At 44.0% G+C, this 19818-nt stretch overlaps 1 protein-coding gene across 4 annotated transcripts in view; it reads left to right on the top strand.

The window, feature by feature from the left end:
* TENM3 (teneurin transmembrane protein 3) overlaps positions 1-19818 on the top strand; it is a 554322-nt gene that overhangs the window by 348554 nt on the left and 185950 nt on the right. For all 4 annotated transcript variants that reach the window (XM_004696135.2, XM_045286700.1, XM_045286698.1 and 1 more), the window contains exon 5: positions 9757-9879. In XM_004696135.2, coding sequence (XP_004696192.1) covers positions 9757-9879 — 123 coding nt within the window. The remainder of the gene's footprint in view (positions 1-9756; positions 9880-19818) is intronic.

The following is a 19818-nucleotide window of genomic DNA, read 5'->3' as shown; positions in this document are numbered from 1 at the left end:
TGCTCTGAGGTTCTGGCAGGTTGCTGGACGATGTCACCAGCTGTCACCAGCCCTCCTTCCCATCCTTCCTTGGCAGGATCTGAGACTCCCACAAGCCAGTAGAAATAATAACAGCTGTGGTAACAACACCAGTGGCACGGTCCCCAGAGACCAGATCAACATTTGGCACCCTTGGCTCTCAACATGGAACTAAAAATGGCACTGAACTTGCTACTTGGTGATATATAATTTTCTTTAATTAAACATTTTGGTTTCAAGTGTTCCACATGGTGGCTCTTAAGTATCAAACCAACATATATCGGTTAAAAACAATGGCATACCCTTTTTTACTTTTTCTAATGAGGAGGAAGTGAAATAACTCTATACCCTGGATTCCTTTCCTCTCCATTAGTACCGAACAAAAAGAATGTGTGCGGTAAATTTGCCTCAGATGAATGGTCTTTGAGCCAAAAGAAATTTTCTTCATAAAATTGTACTGACATGTCTTTACTACCACATTATCTCAAGGTTATTTCAGTTAATAAGCCACCACCCTCCACCCACCCCAACTGAAAAAGCTTGTAAGAAAAACTGACAGAGGTCATTGAATGAATATTTTCAAGTTATGTAATAAAAATTTTAATTTTCAACACTTGAAAGTTGGTTAAGATACAAGAGCATCACAAGACAAACTCCAGGGCTCCTTCTGTTCGCAATCTGAGAGTATCTTTAGGCCACCCCTAGTTCTGGGGAAGCGATCCACCTAGAGCAGTGGTTCCCAACCGTCCTCATGCTGCGACCCTTTCATACAGCTCCTCACATGGTGGTGATCCCCCAGCCATAACATTATTTTTGTTGCTACTTCATAACTGTAATTTTGCGACTGTTATGAATCGGACGATGGCTGTGAAAGGATCATTCGACCCCCAGGGGTCATGACCAGCAGGTTGAGAACCGCTGATCTAAAGAGATCCCGCCTTCCATACTCAGTTAAGCAAACTAGTGAAAGGCTGAAGTGCACACGAAACGCCCCCTTTCCATATCCTCTCCGACTCATCGTAGTTAAAATTCTGTGCAGGACCGCCTTCCTTCCCATGCCACCCTCCTCTCTCCCGATGAAGTATCTATTTTTATCCCCTAACTGCACAGATCCATCTCTGCCGCTCTGACAGTCGCCTATTCCCCACGCTCCAGGAACTGGGAAACTTGTTTTCATGTATATGGGAGGTGGGGGGGTGGGGCGGTGTTGTTGTTTTTTCAGTATAAATAATACGAATTGCTGTGGTAGTATAGCATTGTTATTCATTTCAGTGGTAAGACCAAGGGAGGCATCGGAGGGAGATGTCATTTGAAGCCATCCCGGAGCCACTGGTGAGTTGGCATCTGGCAGAGGTTAGGGAGGCGTTCCAGAAAGCAGGAAATGTAAGAACAAAGGCAAGAAAGCAGGAAAATTCCGGCGGCCGGGATTAGGAAGTGGTAGTCAGACAGATGGGGCCGGCTCCTGGGCCTGGTGGACGAGGTCGAGGAGAGAAGCATTATGAATACCTGAGAGTCGCGAGACCATTAGGAGGTGCCCCTCAGGAAGTTAACTTGACAGCCACAACCACGTGTGGAGCGATTGTAAGTGGTGGCCAGGGAAAGGGATGGATATATTGAAGGCTTCTTCCACATTTCGGTTTAGGGCATAATGCTGGAAACTGAAAGACCAGGAGGTAGCCTTCTAAGAATGTTTTTCAGGCATAAGGAAGGAAATACTTTTTTAAAACTCCCAAAGATTCAGTGATTTTGTCTAAGGAAAGGGAAAATTAGATTAGGCGCTTGGAGGACTGCTATTTTCCATAGCAAGCTTTGTGAAACTAATGGTATGAGTTTATAACTTGAGAGAGGAAACCAGAAAAAAAAAAGGAGCTAACTAAATTTAAAGTTGTTGTTTGTTTTTCTAAATGAAGGCCTAGAAGGAGGCAATGATGCTGAAAACAAAGTGAATGCAATTAGGAACTCTATTGCTGGACGTAACAACTGCTTAGAAGGGAAGACTGGGGCGTGAGCCCGTTTAGAAACTCGAGTTTTGACCGTTTGGGTGACCGGTCATGTGAGCCAACGTCTACTGAGTGTCGGCACACGTTTTCTTACTTACTGTTTACGGGAACCCTATGGAGTAGGTACTCACACGTTGTCATTGTTAGCTGCCACCTAGTCGGTTCTCACTCAGTGACCGCACAACCGAACGAAGCACTGCCCGGTCCTGCACCGTCCTCACCGTGGTTCTTGAGACTGGTCCGTTGTTGCAGCCGCTGTCGGTCCATCATGTCAAGAACCTTCCTCGTTTGCTGCCCCTCTGTGTACCAATCAGGACATCCTTCTCCAAGGTCACAGCATGTAAGATGAAGTCTCACCAGCCTTGCCTCGAAGGACCATTCTCTCAGCAAAGAGGAAGGCACTCAGCTCACTTCCGAGCTTCAGCAAGTCCAGCTGCCCCAGAGGCACCCACTCCACGAGCCAGCACTCAGCGCTACCTGCTCTGTGGGAGGAGAAGTGCGTCCCTCTCTTCCATGCTCTGGCTCCTGTCCTGCTGCTGCTCCTCGGATATTGTAGCTGTCTTCTGGACCCAGGAGGGTCACTGCGTTGGAATCTCGAGTCCAGAGGCCATGCTCCACTCCTGACGCTTGCTAGCAATGAGATCCCTCCTCCTGCTACTCAGTGGAGTCATTTATGCACAACAGGATGCCATCAGGGGATGCTACAGGAAATTACTCACAAGTGAATCTCACCAGTGTCTTCTCCCACCTGTTTATCAGACCCGTGCAGGAGAAGATCGTTTGGGGAGAGAGACTTAGGGCTAGAAGAGCCACGTTAAATCATTCATTGCCCCTGCAACTTGACCAACCCTGAAGACAACAATGATGGCAATGTACTCTGTTGAGCAGAGTTGGGCATACCCACCGGTTTTTAGTGTGTCTGGTAGGACAATGTCAAGTGTAGAATGCGTACCAGTCAGGAAACTGTGCCAGTGTTAGAGGTACATTTTTGTCCGTCCACATGGATTTGAAAGATGAAGTTCTAAAAGTAGATTATGTGAAAGGTAGAAGAACATCAAGAAGCTACTTCGGTGACTCCATGTATCCCTCAAAATCCTCAGTGGCATGTTGGTTATTTACTGCAGCATAACAGGTGATCCCCAAACGTAGTAGTTTAACACAACAAATCTCATCTCACAGATTTTATGCATCAGAAATCAGAGCCTGCCTTAGCAGGGCACCCCTGGCTCAAATTCATGATAGTCAGAGTCAAGCCATTGCCTATGGCTGCATTTTATCTGGAGACTCAACGAGGGGTGGTGGAATCCACTTCTTAACTTAGTCTCTCCCCCCAGGGGTCTCTCTACAGAGCTGCCTCATGAGATGGCAGCTGGTCAACCATGGCAAGCAATCCATAAGAGAGGTAGAACAACCAAGAAAGAAGCGACAGTCCTTTACAGCATACTCTCAAGTCAGATCCCATCATGTCTCCCATGTATTTTTGAGAGGCAAGTCTCTAAGTTCAGCCTTCACTCAAGGGAGGACTTAAAAAGCTGTGAATACCCAAATCCAACCCACTGCTGTCGAGGCGGTTCTGAGCCAGGCAGCCCTACAGGACAGAGTAGGACTCCCCTTAGGATTGCCAAGACAGTGTAGTCACGAGATCATCCGTGACTCTGGAGAGAGAAGTTTTAGTACAATAATCTGGAACAAAAGTCAGGGTGGGAGGAAAAGAAGGCCTCTTTGCTGAAGAAGTGGGAACCACATTGTGAATTCTTTGTTTGAGATAAATAGCAGTGACAAAAAGGAGAGAATTCAGAGAGTAATCTGACAGAAATCAGAAGCTCGCTTTTATTTTAATCCTGAATGTCACCAGACATGGATTACAGGAGCAGATTGCCAAGCCTGTCTCGCACAAAGCAGCTAGTGTGTTTGAACCTCCGACCTTGTGGTTAGCGCCCAGGACGTCACTGCGTTGCCACCAAGGCTCCTTGCTACTACCAGGAAGTGGGAATGATTGGGGGCCACCTTAGAGACCACCTGCTCCAGTGGCTTCACCGTGGTGGCTTAGTTCTTGCTGAAACCATTTGTCCAGCGTGGGATGGTGAGAGGATCTGCTTGCTCAGGACCAAGAGTGACAGAGATGATACCCAGCACACATGCCCACGGTCACTGCATCAGGCCGAAAGAACTGAAACAAATGTCCCATTGGTTCTTAACGTTGCCTCCAAGAGGGGACACATATTGCTTCTGCTTCAATATCATTGTCCAAAGCAACGTCACCAGGATTCTGCAGACCAGGAAAGAGTAGCCCTGCTCTGTGTCCAGAGGCACTGGGATGCTTGCCTCAATGATCCCAGTGGGGACCACTGAGAAGCAACAGTCAGAAGACCAAGGAAGAGAACTTGAGCAATCTGGATTGAAAGTGTCTGGCTAATGAGGCCAACTACTTTGGGAAAATAGGGCGGATGCAGATAAGAAGCAAGCTATCATAACCCTGGTGGTGTAGTGTTTATGCACTGGGCTGCTACCTGCAAGGTCAACAGTTCCAAACCACCAGCTGCTCCAAAGGAGGAAGATGAGGCTTCCTACCCCCAGAAAGAGTCACACAACTTGGAGGCCATTCCGCCTGCTTCCAGAGGGTCACCCTGAGTCTGCATCGACTCGAGGGCCGTGTGTTTGGGGAGCTTCTTGATACTCAGTGTGGTCATTCAGGAGGTCACCAGAACCTTTAGAGAGGGGGTCCGGAATGGGCTCGATGGCAGTGGGGTTGTCACTTGGGGAACAGAAGCCAAAGGGAGAGGCAAATGTGGCGAAGGGACAGAAGAAGTGGGAGCAGTGTTTCAAATTCTCCTTTTGGGATGTAGAACCGTGAAAGGAAGGAGGGAATCTGAATTCCCTATTTTTTACTACTGACTTTGTCATCTGCCCCTCCCTCCAAGTCCCATGGAATCTGCACCCTTGGGTGGCATTGTTTCTTATGCCCCCGCCCCCCTCCTCAGTAAGCGTGCTGAAGCAGAAAGACTGGGCCCAGAGAGGCCTTCAGCGCATCATCTCCCACCGTCAGAGGCCACGTGGCTCAGTGCTCGCAGGGACCTGGCAAAGCCTCACTGGTTCCCCTTCATGCACCACAGGGATTTGATGCATTTGCCAAGTCAAAATGTCTTTAAGCCACAAACCCATCTGGGAGGACCATGGCTGGCAGCTGTTCACACAGGACATAAATTTGTGTAATCACACCGCTCTCCCCTCACACCTGAGCTTTCCATGGCGACCTGTCGTCTGATGGAGTCATTTACCATTCCACCCTGCATCTGCACTGTGCCGGCGTGTCGCAGGAGGACTGTCAGTTAGGCTAGCCATCCAGGCCCCGGCTGCAGCCGCATGGGAAGGGAAGGCTGGGAGAAACCAGATAGGAAAAACGCAACAACACCCCAGCCACGAGGGCTCAAAGGGAAGGGGCTTCCCAATTCCCTGATCTTTCCATTCCATTCTCCATGAACAACCAAGCCCGCTCGATTCTTCAGCTCTGCTGTATGTTAAATGGATTCCTTTTCAAGAAGCACTTTTATGTAGGAAACGTTTAGAAAAGTACATAGACTTTAAGGGAACAGGCCAATGGACCCACCCCCAGAAAGAAAAATAGATCATTGCCAGCATCCTTCAAACCCTCCACTTTCTGTGTGATGTAGGTTCCAAGGCTGTAAGTGTTTACGGGAGCAGACAGCCTCGTCTTTCTCCCTCAGAGCAGCTGGTAGGTTTGAACGGCTGACCCTGCTATTAGCAGCCCAAGGTTTATCCAACAGCACAAGCAGAGCTCCCCAAATGCTTTCTGCTGAACCCTGGCCATCATTGTGGTTTTTATTCCTGTCAATTGATTTTACCTGGGTTTGCATTTTGTACGTGAACCCAAATACTATCGTTCTTTTGTGTCTGTGTTCTTTTGCTCAATATTTGTAGCTTCTCTTTATTTATGTTGCTGAACCACGCAGCACTTCCTTCACTTACACTGCTCATAGAGTTCTATACAGAACCTGGGCTGCGCTGTCAGGTAAGCACTGGAACCGTGTGACAGCGTCATCACCTGCTTCTCCATTAGATTTTTGCCCCACACCTGGGTGGTTTCCCGTCTGGTGCCATTACAAGTGATGCTTCTATGAGCATTTCTGTTCCTGTCTTTTGTGCTGGGGTATGGATGGATTTCTATTGGGTATAGAGATATACATTTATAGATTCACAAGCAATGTAGCCACCATTTGAAAGATTTAATTTAATATTAAATTAAATATTAGGAAATATTCCAATGCTAAACAACCATGTTACAAATAGTCTTTCAAAAAGAGCCATTTGTATAATTTGACCATCAGTGGTTGAATGCTCTCCTTCCATGCAGGAGACTGTGGTAGTTACATAATCTGGTGTCAATTTAGGACTTGAGATGATTTCAAGTGAAGGGGTAGAGTTGTCTATCAGTCGGATCATAGCCAATGAGGCCTCTGTGTGGGCATGGCCTTCTTCTGGGAATTCTGGGAACTCCTGTTTTTTTCTTCCTTGGAGATGGGAGACACACTCTCTCCTCACTCCCTGAGAGACTCTCTACTGACAAGACACATGGATCTATGCTGATGGCAATAAGAGCCCTGGAACTGGAGAAGCCATGTGGAGACCTCTGCCAGCGCTGAGACGCTTACCACGCCACTGGATCCAAAGACTTTCCACCCACTGGCCTGTGATCCTCCTGCATTCGGCATCATGACATGTATTTCGTGAGTCTGAAGAGGACTTTGAAGATTGATATCGGATATATGGGCTAATATCAGACTTATGTTACCTTGCCAAGGTGTGTCTGTCAAGTAGTCCAACCTCATTCCATGTGAGACTAGCTCCTTTTATTTTGTTCAACATTTGCTGCAGTGTCTGAAACCATGAAAAACGTATGAGTGATGTAAATGTTTAGAAAGCTCCTGAGCGTTTGCCATTCAACACGATGTGATTTCATGCACAATGGCAGCCGTTTTGCTTCTTTACAAGATGACAACTGTAAAGTCAAGAATTATGTAACTTTTATCTTAATCCCTGAAAATCAGAGTCTCGGAAGCATTGTTGGGAGTCTATAATTCAAGCTAGGTGTGTGAGTGTGCACATACACATCTGTATGTGCGTGTGGAGATAGATGATAGACAAGGGAAAGCTGTGACCATCTGTATTGGGTATCGTTCCTGCTGTAGCTTGAATTTCTATTAAGTTGTATTAAAAGAATGTGATGGTCATAACTGTTGAATCTTAAAAAAATAAGATTCTATTCAAAACAGCGAAATGTTAGGAAAACGTTCAACAATATGTAGTACTAGTAGACTTTGCCTGAACTACCTCCCATAAGCATCACAGTAAACCGAACACCCAAATCATTGCCACTGAGTGGACTCCCAGGGACCATATGAAACCCAAACCCAGCTCACTGCTACAGAGTCAATGCGAGTCACAGCGACGCTGTAGGACAGAGCGGAACTCCTGTGTGAGTTTCTGAGACTGGAACTCTAGGACCGAATAAAACTGCCCCGTAGGGTTTCTAAAGCTGTCGATCTTCACGGAGCCCAACTGCTACACCATCAGTTTGGTGGGCTCACCACCCAACCTTGTGATGGCAAGGAAGCGGAAATAACCATTATGTCCCCAGGGCTCCCAGTATCACAGTAAGGCAGTGAGTTGTTAATTATTAAGAATATAACTCCCCGGTCTTTATATGTGGTTTATTATGTATTTATTAACTTTTCCTTTAGTGTACTATCATTTTTTTAAAACTATAACCATGTTTTCTTAGACTTCAAACCCTCGAAAATAGAGGTATTCCTAACTTTCAAGGATTGTCCAAGAAGTTGACACGTCCCGTTTGTATGATAAACATGTATTCTGTAGTCGGTAGGAAGCGTGACAGACAGAAGGGGCTATTTACCCAGAGTCCCCATGATCTGGGAAGGAGCAGGAATGTGGAGTAGGGAGTCCGTGAATGAGATAGGTATATAGTAAGAACTCCCTGCTGTGCACCAGCCATTCTTTAACTATGTCGTCTAGAATCTTCACATCAATTAGATAGCGTCTATTTAACAAGCCCCCCTTCCCCCGTAAACCTCCTCTTGAATGGTGTTGCAGAAATTGCCCATGCTTAAATCCTAGACTAAGGATTTCACCAAAATTGAACTGCATCCAAAGCCTTGCTTTTTACACTGTACCAGGCAATTTGGTTTTACAACTACATATATTGAACATTTAATAGGGCATTTTGGCAGTGGCAGTTGCCACAGTGCCCGGGATGTCTTTCCCCACTTCTCTGGTAAATTTCAACATGCGGAGCCAGTAAATCCCGAAGAAGCCCTCTCTCACGCCCTCGGTACCAGCACGTGGGCTTCCTGAAGATTAATCCTGACACCGTTCAGGCTGTGGCACAGAAATGAAGGCTCTGGAAGCACACGCGGTGAATATGACAGGGATATGTTTCCTATAAATATTTTAAAGAAGCTAAGAAAGTGATGAACACTACGTACAATTTTCAGCTGCCCTGGTAGCACGGTGAGTTAAGTATTAGGCAGGTGCTCCGAAGATTGGTGGTTTGATTCCACCAGTCATGTCACGGGGGCAGTCTATAAAGCTTTACAGCCTTGGTAACCGCTTGGGGAAGTTCTACTCCACATCAGTGGGTTTGGATTTGGATTTAAGATTTCAAAATGTATGTTATGTTTATAATTGTATTTTATGCTTTCTCATTCTGTACTTGTCTAATATTTTAAACAAAATTACTAAAAGTATACACCTATGACATTTATAAAATTACACATTCATAAAATTAAATAAAATCCTTTGTGAAATTATACTAACTTGATACACTGTTGGTAGATTCATAAAATTATCACACCCACAGCAGAAATCCACATGGGATTGTATGGCACATAGTTGCATTTTTAGAGTGAAGCTACTATTACTGGATTATATGCAGCAAATTTGAGGGTGATTATCTAAATTTAGAAGACTCCAAATTTATTATAAATGTTTTGTGCGTCTGAATCAGATTCTGTTTCTTCCCTATACCAGCATATTTATCTGTGAAAGCCGTTTTTGTTTTATACTGTAATCTTGATAGGAAGGCATCAGGTCTCTTGAGAATGAGTAAGTGTTGCAACGAAGTATTATGCATTTTTAAGTGTCCTATGGTCACTGAAGGACAGGGCGTAGTGGTTATGCTTTGGGCTGCAATCCACAAGGTCGGCAGTTTGAAACCACCAGCCGCTCATAGGGAAAGCAACAGGGCTTTCTATGCTCTTAAAGAAGCTCACGGGGCAGTGCCCCCTTCCCCTCTAGAGTGGCTAGGAGTTGGTGTCAACTTGATGGTAGTGAGTTCCGGTCACATAAGTTTGGCGAATGCTGCTATCTAGAGTGTTCTACTGCTGACGCGAACGGTGAAGAATGGAACTTGGACAAAGTAGAGCAAATAATGATTCGCTCATCCTCGTTTCCTGGGACCTGTTAACTAAGTCCCATCAAACCTATAAATGAAGTGCTGTCTCATTGCCCTGCGTTGCCATGTAAATTGCCTTTATTGGAGGAACTGTTTGCTTTATCATTCTCATATTGCAGTCAACGTTGGTCTTTCAGAACAAAGAACTTTTAACTTGATATAGGACTCTTACTATAAACAAACGTACCATTTGCCATCCTAGCTAAAAGCAACAGACTCTTGTAAACGACTTGTATTCTTTACCCCCAGCAATGCATCTATTTGGCCTCAACTGGCAGTTACAGCAGACTGAAAACGACACCTTTGAGAATGGAAAAGTGAATTCTGACACCATGCCAACAAACACGGTCTCCTTACCTTCTGGCGACAACGGTAAGAGAAAGAATTCTATTCCATGTGTCTTTCTTTCTTTACAATCCACTTCCCTAGATGCCTTTGTACCCTGGTGTATGTCCAGTTTTTTAGGGAAGAGGTTTTGAAATTACATAGATCATCTTTTCATGAATGCTTTTTATACATTTTGATGCAAGGTTGAAAATGCACATTTTATCAGAGAGATAATATGATTTTCTGCCTTCTGATTTGATGGCTAGACTTTTCTGCCTTTCCCACCTGCAAGAATGTATTAGTTTTATTTTTAGTCTGCAAATAGATTATAATTCAGTGTATCATCTCTTATATTACCTTGGATATATTAAGTTTTCTTCATTCAACTAGTATGTGGAGTTGGAATACTATGTTAATTTTGTTATAAAGATTTTAAATACAAAACACTTGGAAGGTTTACAATTTATTGACCTTGCCTCTAGATACCTTTTCTTGAAATCCTTTCAGAGTTTGCACTTTGAGCTAACAGAGCCATTCAAATCAATTGGCTCTGAATTGAGAATTCAGGGTAGAAGATAAATGATTAGAGACTTTTATTTTATTATTTTAATATAAATACTTAGAACCTTATCTTTACATGCCTATACTTATACCACATATACCTGTATATTATTTCATGCATGTGTGTGTTAATACACATTTTAAAACTAACTTATTTTAACCAATAAGTACTAGTTGTCCTAAGGTTGACCCCAAGGGCACTGTTTGTATGTGAGAAGGGAACTGAGCTCTGTCGTTTTCAGCGGCTGATTTCTCTGAAGTAAATTGGCAGGTACCCTCCAGTCACCAATCTTTATGCTACCAGCCAAGAAGGGCATTAGCTGTTTGAGCCCTTACCTTCTGTTTAAGGAGAATATAGCTTGGCATTTGGCATCCTCTGGCTTTTGGAAAATTATCATACTATTTCATATCTCAAAACAACCGGACCAAGACACCTTCTCGTGACACTTGTTGGTTTGTTGGCCCATCCCTCGTTCTTCTTACTCCTTGTTTCCTCTTCACCTAATTATATTTCTGTTCTACTTTGGCACCAATTCTATCCTTTCTCAGGGAGCCAGTTTTCTTGCGAGACAAAGGAAAAAAAGTTCTATTTTTGATTAGAAGGCATGGGCCCATTGTTGCCGCCACTGTGGCAATCCATGCCATGGAGGGCCTTCCTCCTTTTCACTACTGCGTTTGTCTGGGTACTTTAGAGAAACAAATCCACAGAAACTCATAAGTAAGAGAGAGTTTTATATAAAGGTTAAGTGCGCATCAAGAAAACATCCCAACCCAGTGCTGCCCAAGCCCACAAGTCCAACATTAACCCCTATGTCCAACACCAATCCACGAAGTCCTCCTCCATTTCACAAAACAGATGCAATGATGCCGACTTCAGGAGGAAAGCCAAGTCAATGAACGTATAAGCATCTCAGCGCTGGCAGGGGTCTCCACGTGGCTGCTCCAGCACCCAGGGCTGCATCGGGATAGGTCCATCTGGCTTCTCTTCAGTGATGTCTTGCAGGAAGTGAGCCTTGCCAGCTAAAGCAGGCAGCTGCACCCTGGTCGGACCATCAGAAAGCAAGAGACCCTAGAACTAGAAAGGCGAGGCTCACCACGCCATTTCTCTCTCTCCCCTTCAATTAAACCCACATGTGTTTATCAGCCAGGTGGGCACAATAAACTAACTACCTCAACTACCCTCTACTTTCCCAAACATGATGTCCTTCTCCAGGGACTGATCTTACTTGACATCATGTCCAAAGTGCATGATATGAAGTCTTGTCCCCTGGCCTCAAAAATTCCATTCTCTTTTCATCCTGTTTTTCCAAGAACTTTTTGAAGCCCCTCATAGGCTGCTCCTGTCCTTGTACTCATTTCCGGGACTTCTGCTCCCGCTGGTCTGGTGCATGCTTGCCCTCCCATTTCACTCTTATTAGAGCAATAGTACTGTGCGGCACTTCTTTTTAGGGAGGCTGAAGAATTTTCCGAGACATTATATTTTTAGAATAATAATGAAGGTTCTCCCATAAGAAGCCTTGTCATTAAAAAGTTCTTTTTCCCCAAAAAAAACTCATAAATTAGTAACCGAAGTAGCCATTGACAGCGCCTGCATCGTGGGTGAGAGCGGGGTGAAGGAAGGCCTGCTGAATTGAAACCAAAGGTGGAAATTTAATTGAAGTAAAATGTGATTACCCGAACACTTATTTGATTTTACCGGTAACATAGATCCGAGCACATTGAGTAATTACATAGAAATTGAGTCTATTTGTTTCGGGTTTATGTTGATAGAAATGTAGAGTGTATGTTAGAGTGGATCCACGGCACTTGAATCAATTTTGACTTATCATGACCCTGACCCTGGAAGACAATGAACTGCTCCTGGGAATTTCTGAGCCTGTAAATCTTCATGAGAGCAGAGAGCCTCATTTTTCTCCCTCAGTCCATAGAAGCCTATACTCAAATATGAGCTCCTCTACCTATTTATGTATAATTCAGGGCAAGGTGTTTTAGGGTAATTTTAGAGAATCCCAGAATAGGCTCTCTACATTCATGTTAGCACCCAGAGTTTCGGGGAAACCTCAAATGAATATGCTTCAGAAACCTCTAAGGAGCTAGAATCCTCTATCATGTTGTTGTTGTTGTTGTCGTTGTCATTGGGCACCCTCAAGTCAGTTCCAACCCACAGGGACCCTGGATCCAGCAGATCAAGATACTGCCCCGTCCCGTCCCATCCTTACTGTTCCTATGTTTGAGCCCATGCTGCAGCCACTGTGCCAAGCCACCCATCGAGGGCTTCCTCTTTTTTCACCACCCCTTTACTTCCCCAAGCACAATGTCCTTCTCAAGGGACTGGTCTCTCTTGACCCCATGTCCAAAGTACGTGACATGAAGTCTCACCCTCCTTGCCTCCAAGGCAAGTCCGGCCCGTCCTTCCTCGAAGACAGAGATTAGTGTGCTTTTGGCAGTCATCCGCGGCCCTTTCCCCTGGGCTCCTGCAGAACCTGCGCATGGGTCGCGATGCAGTCGTCCGAACGGAGCACGGGAATATCGCATGGTTGGAAATCTGGAAAGGTGTGTGCCAGGGTTGTCTCCTCTCACCAAGTACGTCTTCCATCTTTTTGATGAGGAAATCATCAGAGAAGCTGGCATGTATGAAGAAGAAGGTGGCATCAGGATTGGAGGAAGGCTTATTAACCTACCACATGCAGATGGTACAACCTTGCTTGTTGGAAATGAGGAGGACTTGAAGCATTTGCTGTCCTTGTAACATTTAACTTTTGACCATGGTCTCTATGAGAAATACATGTTCCTTTGAAGCCCACATCCACAAGCACACATGTACATATCCTTCCCAAAGGCAATACTTATCCTTAGTTTGGGAAATGAGTCCTAGTATACATATAGTCCTAATATAAATTTTATTATATTGCATTGCAGTTTCTATTTTTTTAAATGCTACCTGCTAAACCCACCGAAATAATTCCACAGTTTACAAAAGTAGTGCCTTCCTAAGTTTCAAAACATTGTTGTAGTAGTTCTTTAAGCAAGACTGCAGTTCTCCAAATGACCGCACAATGCGTTTCGTACACTAGATGTGTCCTGGAGAGCTACTGTCCATATGTGGGAGTAAAGGACCATTTTCCTCTCCTGGTCAGGAAGCTTTCAAAATGAGGAATGGATAGCAGATGCCTGGGACTGAGTTAAGTCCTCTAAGAAACGAACCTCTCAGCCTACCCACTGGATTTGGGAATTCTGACAAATTTCCCTGAATGGAAAGAAAGCTGCCTCTGGGCTCAGACCATGTCCAAACTCTGCCATTGAGTCAATGCTGACTCAGAGCGACCCCCTGTGGAGTGTGGAGACTGTAACTGATTACAGGAGTGGAAACACAGAGTCTTTCTCCTGCAGAGCCTCTGGGGTTTCAAACTGCCGACCATGCAGTTTGCAGCCCAACACGTAACCACTACACCACCAGGGCTCCTAGTCCACGTCCTAAGTGGGACCTAAATAGTAATCATTGCTTACCTTGTTATTTCTAGAACAGCCCACCCCATTCCCACCCCCAACTTAACCTGCAAGAAATTCTTATTTCTATTTATCCAAGTAAAGATTGTTAGACTAGATCTCTTCAACACTATAAACCTCTGGTGAACCTGCAATACACCCCCAGCCTTGACTTCAGTTTTACAAGCTATGCAAAGAAGCAGATCACACAGTCTCTTTAGAAATTTTACAAGATTATACCTCTTGAAAAGGACTTAGCATTTGGAGGGGGTCGGGAGCTCACTAGGAAAATTAGCCATGCTCCACATAATGGGACCATTACTTCACAGCTTCTAACTGTAATACTCTGATTCATGCCGCACTTTTTATTTTGTTTTATAAAATCTGATTCTAAGGAACCATCAGGGCTTCAGGGTTCAGTGAACTCTCTACTTGCCTTCAAGTTCACGTCGAACCAAAGCTGCTGAGCGGTATTTAGGGCCTCAAAGAAGAATTTCCAGCACGTGCCATGATCGTCTACTGCGTGTCCCTGAGACTTTCTCTGAGCACAAATTGTAAGTGAGATGGGTTATAAATGTCGCCAGCAAAAGCCGTAGCGGTAGACACAGTGAATAAAGAGGCAAGAATGAAATTGTTTGGCTCAAACATCAATCTGTTTCCAGAAACTAGCCCTCTGAAACTGCCCCCCCCCAAATGCATTCAGCCTAATATGTACTGCAAAGGCTCACAGAAGTGCTTTTCAAATCCAAACTACTTCACTTATTCACTTTGTAGCCTTGAGCAAGTTACCAAACATCTTAGCCACAATCTCTTCCATGTAAAGAGGGAATAATCACATCTATCTCTTGGGCCACTCTTATATTCTTAGTGCTGCTATAACAGAAATGCTGTGAGAGGGTGACTTTATGGAACAGAAATTTACTTTCTCATGCGGACCGGCTGGAAGTTCAAATCCAGAGCCCTGGCTGTTGGAAAAAGCTTTCTCCGTTCACTGTGGGTGAAAGGCCTTGTTTCTTTTCAGCTCTGTTCCTGGATTGCCTGGTGGTCTTTCTGTCGCATAACATGTGCCTGCCCCCACGTACGCACCTTTATTCCAGGGCTACTCTGATCTTTTATGTCTCCGAAGAGATTGGTTTAAGACATACCTGACATTGGTGTGGCTTCATTTACATAAAAAGAAAATCTTAGAACACATAATTTTTGTGTGGGGGGGCGAGACGATGACAGAATTCAGTCTACAAAATGGTCTCCAGCGTCAACAGGCTACCAACCTTGCTGTCAGGTCCTTGTAAACGCTAATGCCAGGACTTCTCAACAATTACTGTGAATCTGTGTCCTATCCCTCAGTCTATTCCCTCAGCTCCCTTCGTAGATGGGCCCTCTTACTGAGCTACCACAACAAAAAGGAAACCGTGAGAGGGCGCTCTCTGAATCCCTCATGCAGCATTCTACGCTCCCCTGTGGGCCCAAGGCTTAACCGTCAGGGTTCATCTTTCCTGGGTGTTCCTGATCTCATCTTATCTTCAAAATTCCCCACTACCGACACATTCCGGACAGCCTTTGAACCTTCCAGAACCTCTCTTTAAAAAACAAACCAAAAAAAAAATCCCTTTACTCCACTTCCTGCTTGAATCCCACCCCATCCCTCTCTTCTCCTTTTAGACCTAGCCTTCACGAACACCGTTCATGTATTAAGTGTTCCCGTTGCTTTAACTCCCAGTAACTTCTGTCACAGCCTGTCTTCTTCGGCGCTCCTTCCTGATAACTGTCCTCGATTACCTTGACTCACTGAAACTGATGTCTTCCAGAGTTGTCCGTTACAATGTCCTTTGAACCAGTGAATAGAGTAGCAGCCGCTCCCTCCTATTCAAAATATCCTTTACCCTTGGCTTCCTGGATCCTATACGCTTGTTCTTTTACTTTTTAAATAATGTTTTATGGTGTTTTAGCTGGAAGCTTACACAGAAAATTGTTTCTCCTTAACCAGTTTTATACAGAGTGGCCCGTGCCATTGGTGGTAATTTTTACAATGTATCAGCATCCTGACTACATTCATTCTGGTTGTTCTCTTTCGGTTGAGCTAGCTTCCTTACCCTTGTTGCCTTCTCATCTTTGCTTTAGAATAAAGTTTGATAATTTAGTCTCCAACAGTTAATTATTTAGAGAAGCACATTACTCTCAATGACATTGTTTCTTTTATAAGCTAATATATGATTTGGCTGAATGGTGACCTCCAGAAATAACCTCAGTTCCAAGTTCAGAGGTTATCGGAGCATGATATTCTCAAAAGCCCGTCTAGTCTCTATCAGCCCCATAGCACGGGTCTTTTTTAGAAACTGAAGCTGTGTGCTACATGTTCCTCCCATTCTGCCCAGGACCTCCCACTGTATCTGTGGTTGCAGAGTCAACAGAGGTAGCCAGGCACTATATAGTTGTTCTGGTCTCAGGTGAGAGGCGATGATTCACGTGGGCTATTAGTCCCTTCAGCTACTTCCTTCTTTGACTTGCTTCATAATCTTTTGCTCTGCATGAGAAGTGTCCAATCGTCTTTACCGGCCACTCACAAGCTTTTCAAATCGCAGCTGTCCCTACCAAACTAGGTTGGAGAACATAATTTTTGTTTTGTTCATCGACTACGTTGTCCCGTGAGACTCAGCTGATACCATATTCATCATAGTTTTGTTCTGTGTTTGGGGCAGCTCCTCTGTTTCATTGATTGACTCATCTTCTTCTACCTAATCCTGAAACCTGGCTGGTTCTCAGGAGCCTGTTCCTTTCATGTATGCTTGCTGTCAGGTTCTCCCATCCACGCTTCTGGCTTTACTTCTAGTCTGTGTGTTATTGGCTCCAAAATCATTAAGTCCGGCCTTGATCCATCTCCTGAGCTCTAGACATCAACTATATAAAATCTATCCACTAACTATACACTAAGCACTAGTGCCAAAGGTGAGGAAATGGTAGGTTTTTGGCACCTTCAGCCGAACATTGATCAAGCATGCAATCAAGATACATTGATCATTGCCGGTTATTGGAATTACTGGAATGCAAAAGTTGAGACAAAGAAGAAGGATCAGGATTTGGAAGATATACCCTTGTCGATCGAAACCATGCCAAGGATTGCGTGATAGAATTTTGCAAGATCAGCAACTGATTCATTGCAAATACCTTTTTCAAATACATAAATGGCCAACACACACATGGAATCAAGTACGCAGGTTGCAACACACAGGAATCAAGCAGATGGCATCCATGGAAAGAGATGGTGGAGAAGGTCAATATCATTGGTTAGAACAAGGCCCGGGACAACTGAGGAACAGATCATTAAATGCTCATCTTCAAGCTCCAGTTAGCTCTAAAGAAAATGAAAACAAGTCCACAAAGCCAAAATTCCACTTTCAGTACATTCCACCTGAATTAAGAGAACCTATCAAGAACAGGCTTGACATATTGAACACTAATGACCAAAGACTGTACGACTTGTGGAGTGACATCGAGAACACCATACATGAAGAAAGAAAAAGGTCAATAAAAAGACAATAAACAAGAGCAGACCCAAATGGATGTTACAATGGATGTTAGATGACATTAGAAGAGACTGGCCCTGGCTCTGGAGCAAGCTAACGTGAATTGAAGGAGTAAGAGAACTGAACAGAAAATGTCCCAGGATGCCTGGAGATAACAAAGTAAACTACTGTTCTGAAACATGCAGGCCTTTGGGGTTAGAAAGGCAAACGGGAAGCACACGGTAGGCACTTGTAAAATTGAAAGAACTGAAAAAACTTTCAAGCCTTGAGTTACAACATTAAAAGATTCTATGGGCAAAATACTGAACAATGCAGGAAGCATCAAAAGTAGATGCAAGGAATACACAGAGTCACTGTTTCAAAAGAACCCATGTACTGAAGGAAGAAGTCCACGCTTCACTGGAGATGTTTGCAAGACAAGGCTCCAGCAGTTGGCAGAATACCCACTTAGATAACGAGGTTGAGGTGCTTACTGGTCTATGCCAAGAAATTTAGAAGACAGCTACATTATGTGGTCAACTGCCTGGAAGAGATCAAACAGAATGCAGAATTTATAAAATAATATCATCAGTGTCACACACATCAGAAAAAACTGGCTAACAATACTTCAGAAACGGCTATAGCCATACATCAACGGGGAGCTACCAGAAACTCAGAGGAGAACCTACAATAAGGGATATCGTTGTTCACATCAGGTGGATCTTGGCTGAAAGCAGAGGATACAAAAAATATGTCTGCCTGTGTTCCATTGAGTGTGCAAAGGCATCATACAAACTAAGGACAACATTGCAAAGAATGAGAATTGCAGAACACTTCAATCGTGCTCATGTGGAGCCAGTACATAGAATAACAGGTAGTCATTGAAAGGGGATATCATGATTTAAAACCAAGAAAGGTGTATGCCAGGGTTGTATCTTTCACTACGCTCATTCCATCATGCTGAGCAGATCATCTGAAAGTAGCTGACATGAGGAACAGGGCATGAGGATTGAAGGAAGGAAGACTCATCATCAACCTGCGGAATGAAAATGACAAAACCTGGGCTTGCTGAAAGTGAGGAAGACATGAAGCGCTCAGTGATGAAGATAAAAAACTAAAGTTAAGTATGAATTACAACTCAACATGAAAGAACACAAACATTTTTGAACTGGACCAGTAAGCAACATCATCATGATAGACCAAAAATATTAAAGTTGTCAAAGGTTTCATGATACCTGGTTTCATCATTAATACACAGGAAGCCATCAGGAAATCAGACTGTGTATTTCCGTGGGAATACCTGCTGTTAAACAGAAATCTGTTTTAAAGTGTTAAAAATGTAGAGCTGTCACTTTGAAGGCTAAGATATGCCTGCCCCAAATTTTGGTATTTACAATTCTCAAATGCATGTAAAATCTAGACAATGTAAAAGACATACCAGAAAAGAATTGACGCATTGAATTATGATGTTGGTAAAGAATATTGAAAGTACCATACACTGCTAGAAGAACAAACAAAGCTATGTTGGAAGAAACACAGCCAGAATGACGTGAGGAGAGCAAGACTTGATCTCATCATCTCAGGAACTGCTCCCTCCTGATGAGGAAGACCCTCAGCGAGATGGACTGTCACATTGGCTGTAACAATGGGCTCAAATTTAGGAACAATTGTGAGGATAGTACAGGATCTGGTAGTGTCTCGTATTGTTGAAATGAGAGCTCTTACAACTCAAAGGCATGAGGCAACAACGGTATACACCTCAGGGGGTAGTCTTGAGTAGTCATTGTAAATACTGAACATTTGAGTATCCAAATCATACCAAGTCAAACTCTCTGCCATTGAGCCAATTCCAACTCTTTTGGACCCCACAAGACAGAGTGGAACTGCCCTCTACTGTTTCTGAGACTATAAATCTTCACAAGAACAGACTGCCTCATCTTTCTCCTGATTAGTAGCTGATGGATTCAAACCGCTTACGTTTTAGTTAATGCACAGCAGTGAACCCATTTTGCTACCAGGGGCTCCTAAAACTGTGACTAAACACATAAAAAGCCCATTGCCATCCTGTCGAATCTAACTCATACCAACCTTAGAGGACAGAGTAGCACTACTGCTTAGGGTTTTAGAGATTGTAAGTTTTTATTGAATCGGTTTCATTTTTGTCCTGCAAAGTGGAGAGTGAGTTTGAACCGCTGTCCTTGCAGTTAGCAGCCCAATACTTAACCTATTGCTCCTAAAACTGTGACTAGTACAGAATAAATACTTGGAAATGTTAGCTGGGATCACAGCGATGGTTTGCAGGGACAAACCTACCGCAGTCTTTCCAGATCGTGACTTGCTAGGAAGACAGCAGTTTCACCAACTAGAAAATACACAGACAGGAAACCGAGAGGTCATACAGCTTGAGATGAAGGAGTAAGGAGACAAATGGCAA

The sequence above is a fragment of the Echinops telfairi genome, unplaced genomic scaffold, assembly GCF_000313985.2.
Source record: "Echinops telfairi isolate 266 unplaced genomic scaffold, ASM31398v2 ScPeMD7_9;HRSCAF=40, whole genome shotgun sequence".
Taxonomy (NCBI): domain Eukaryota; kingdom Metazoa; phylum Chordata; class Mammalia; order Afrosoricida; family Tenrecidae; genus Echinops; species Echinops telfairi.
The sequence above is the reverse complement of the archived record's forward strand: the minus strand, read 5'-3'. Positions and strand labels throughout refer to the sequence as shown.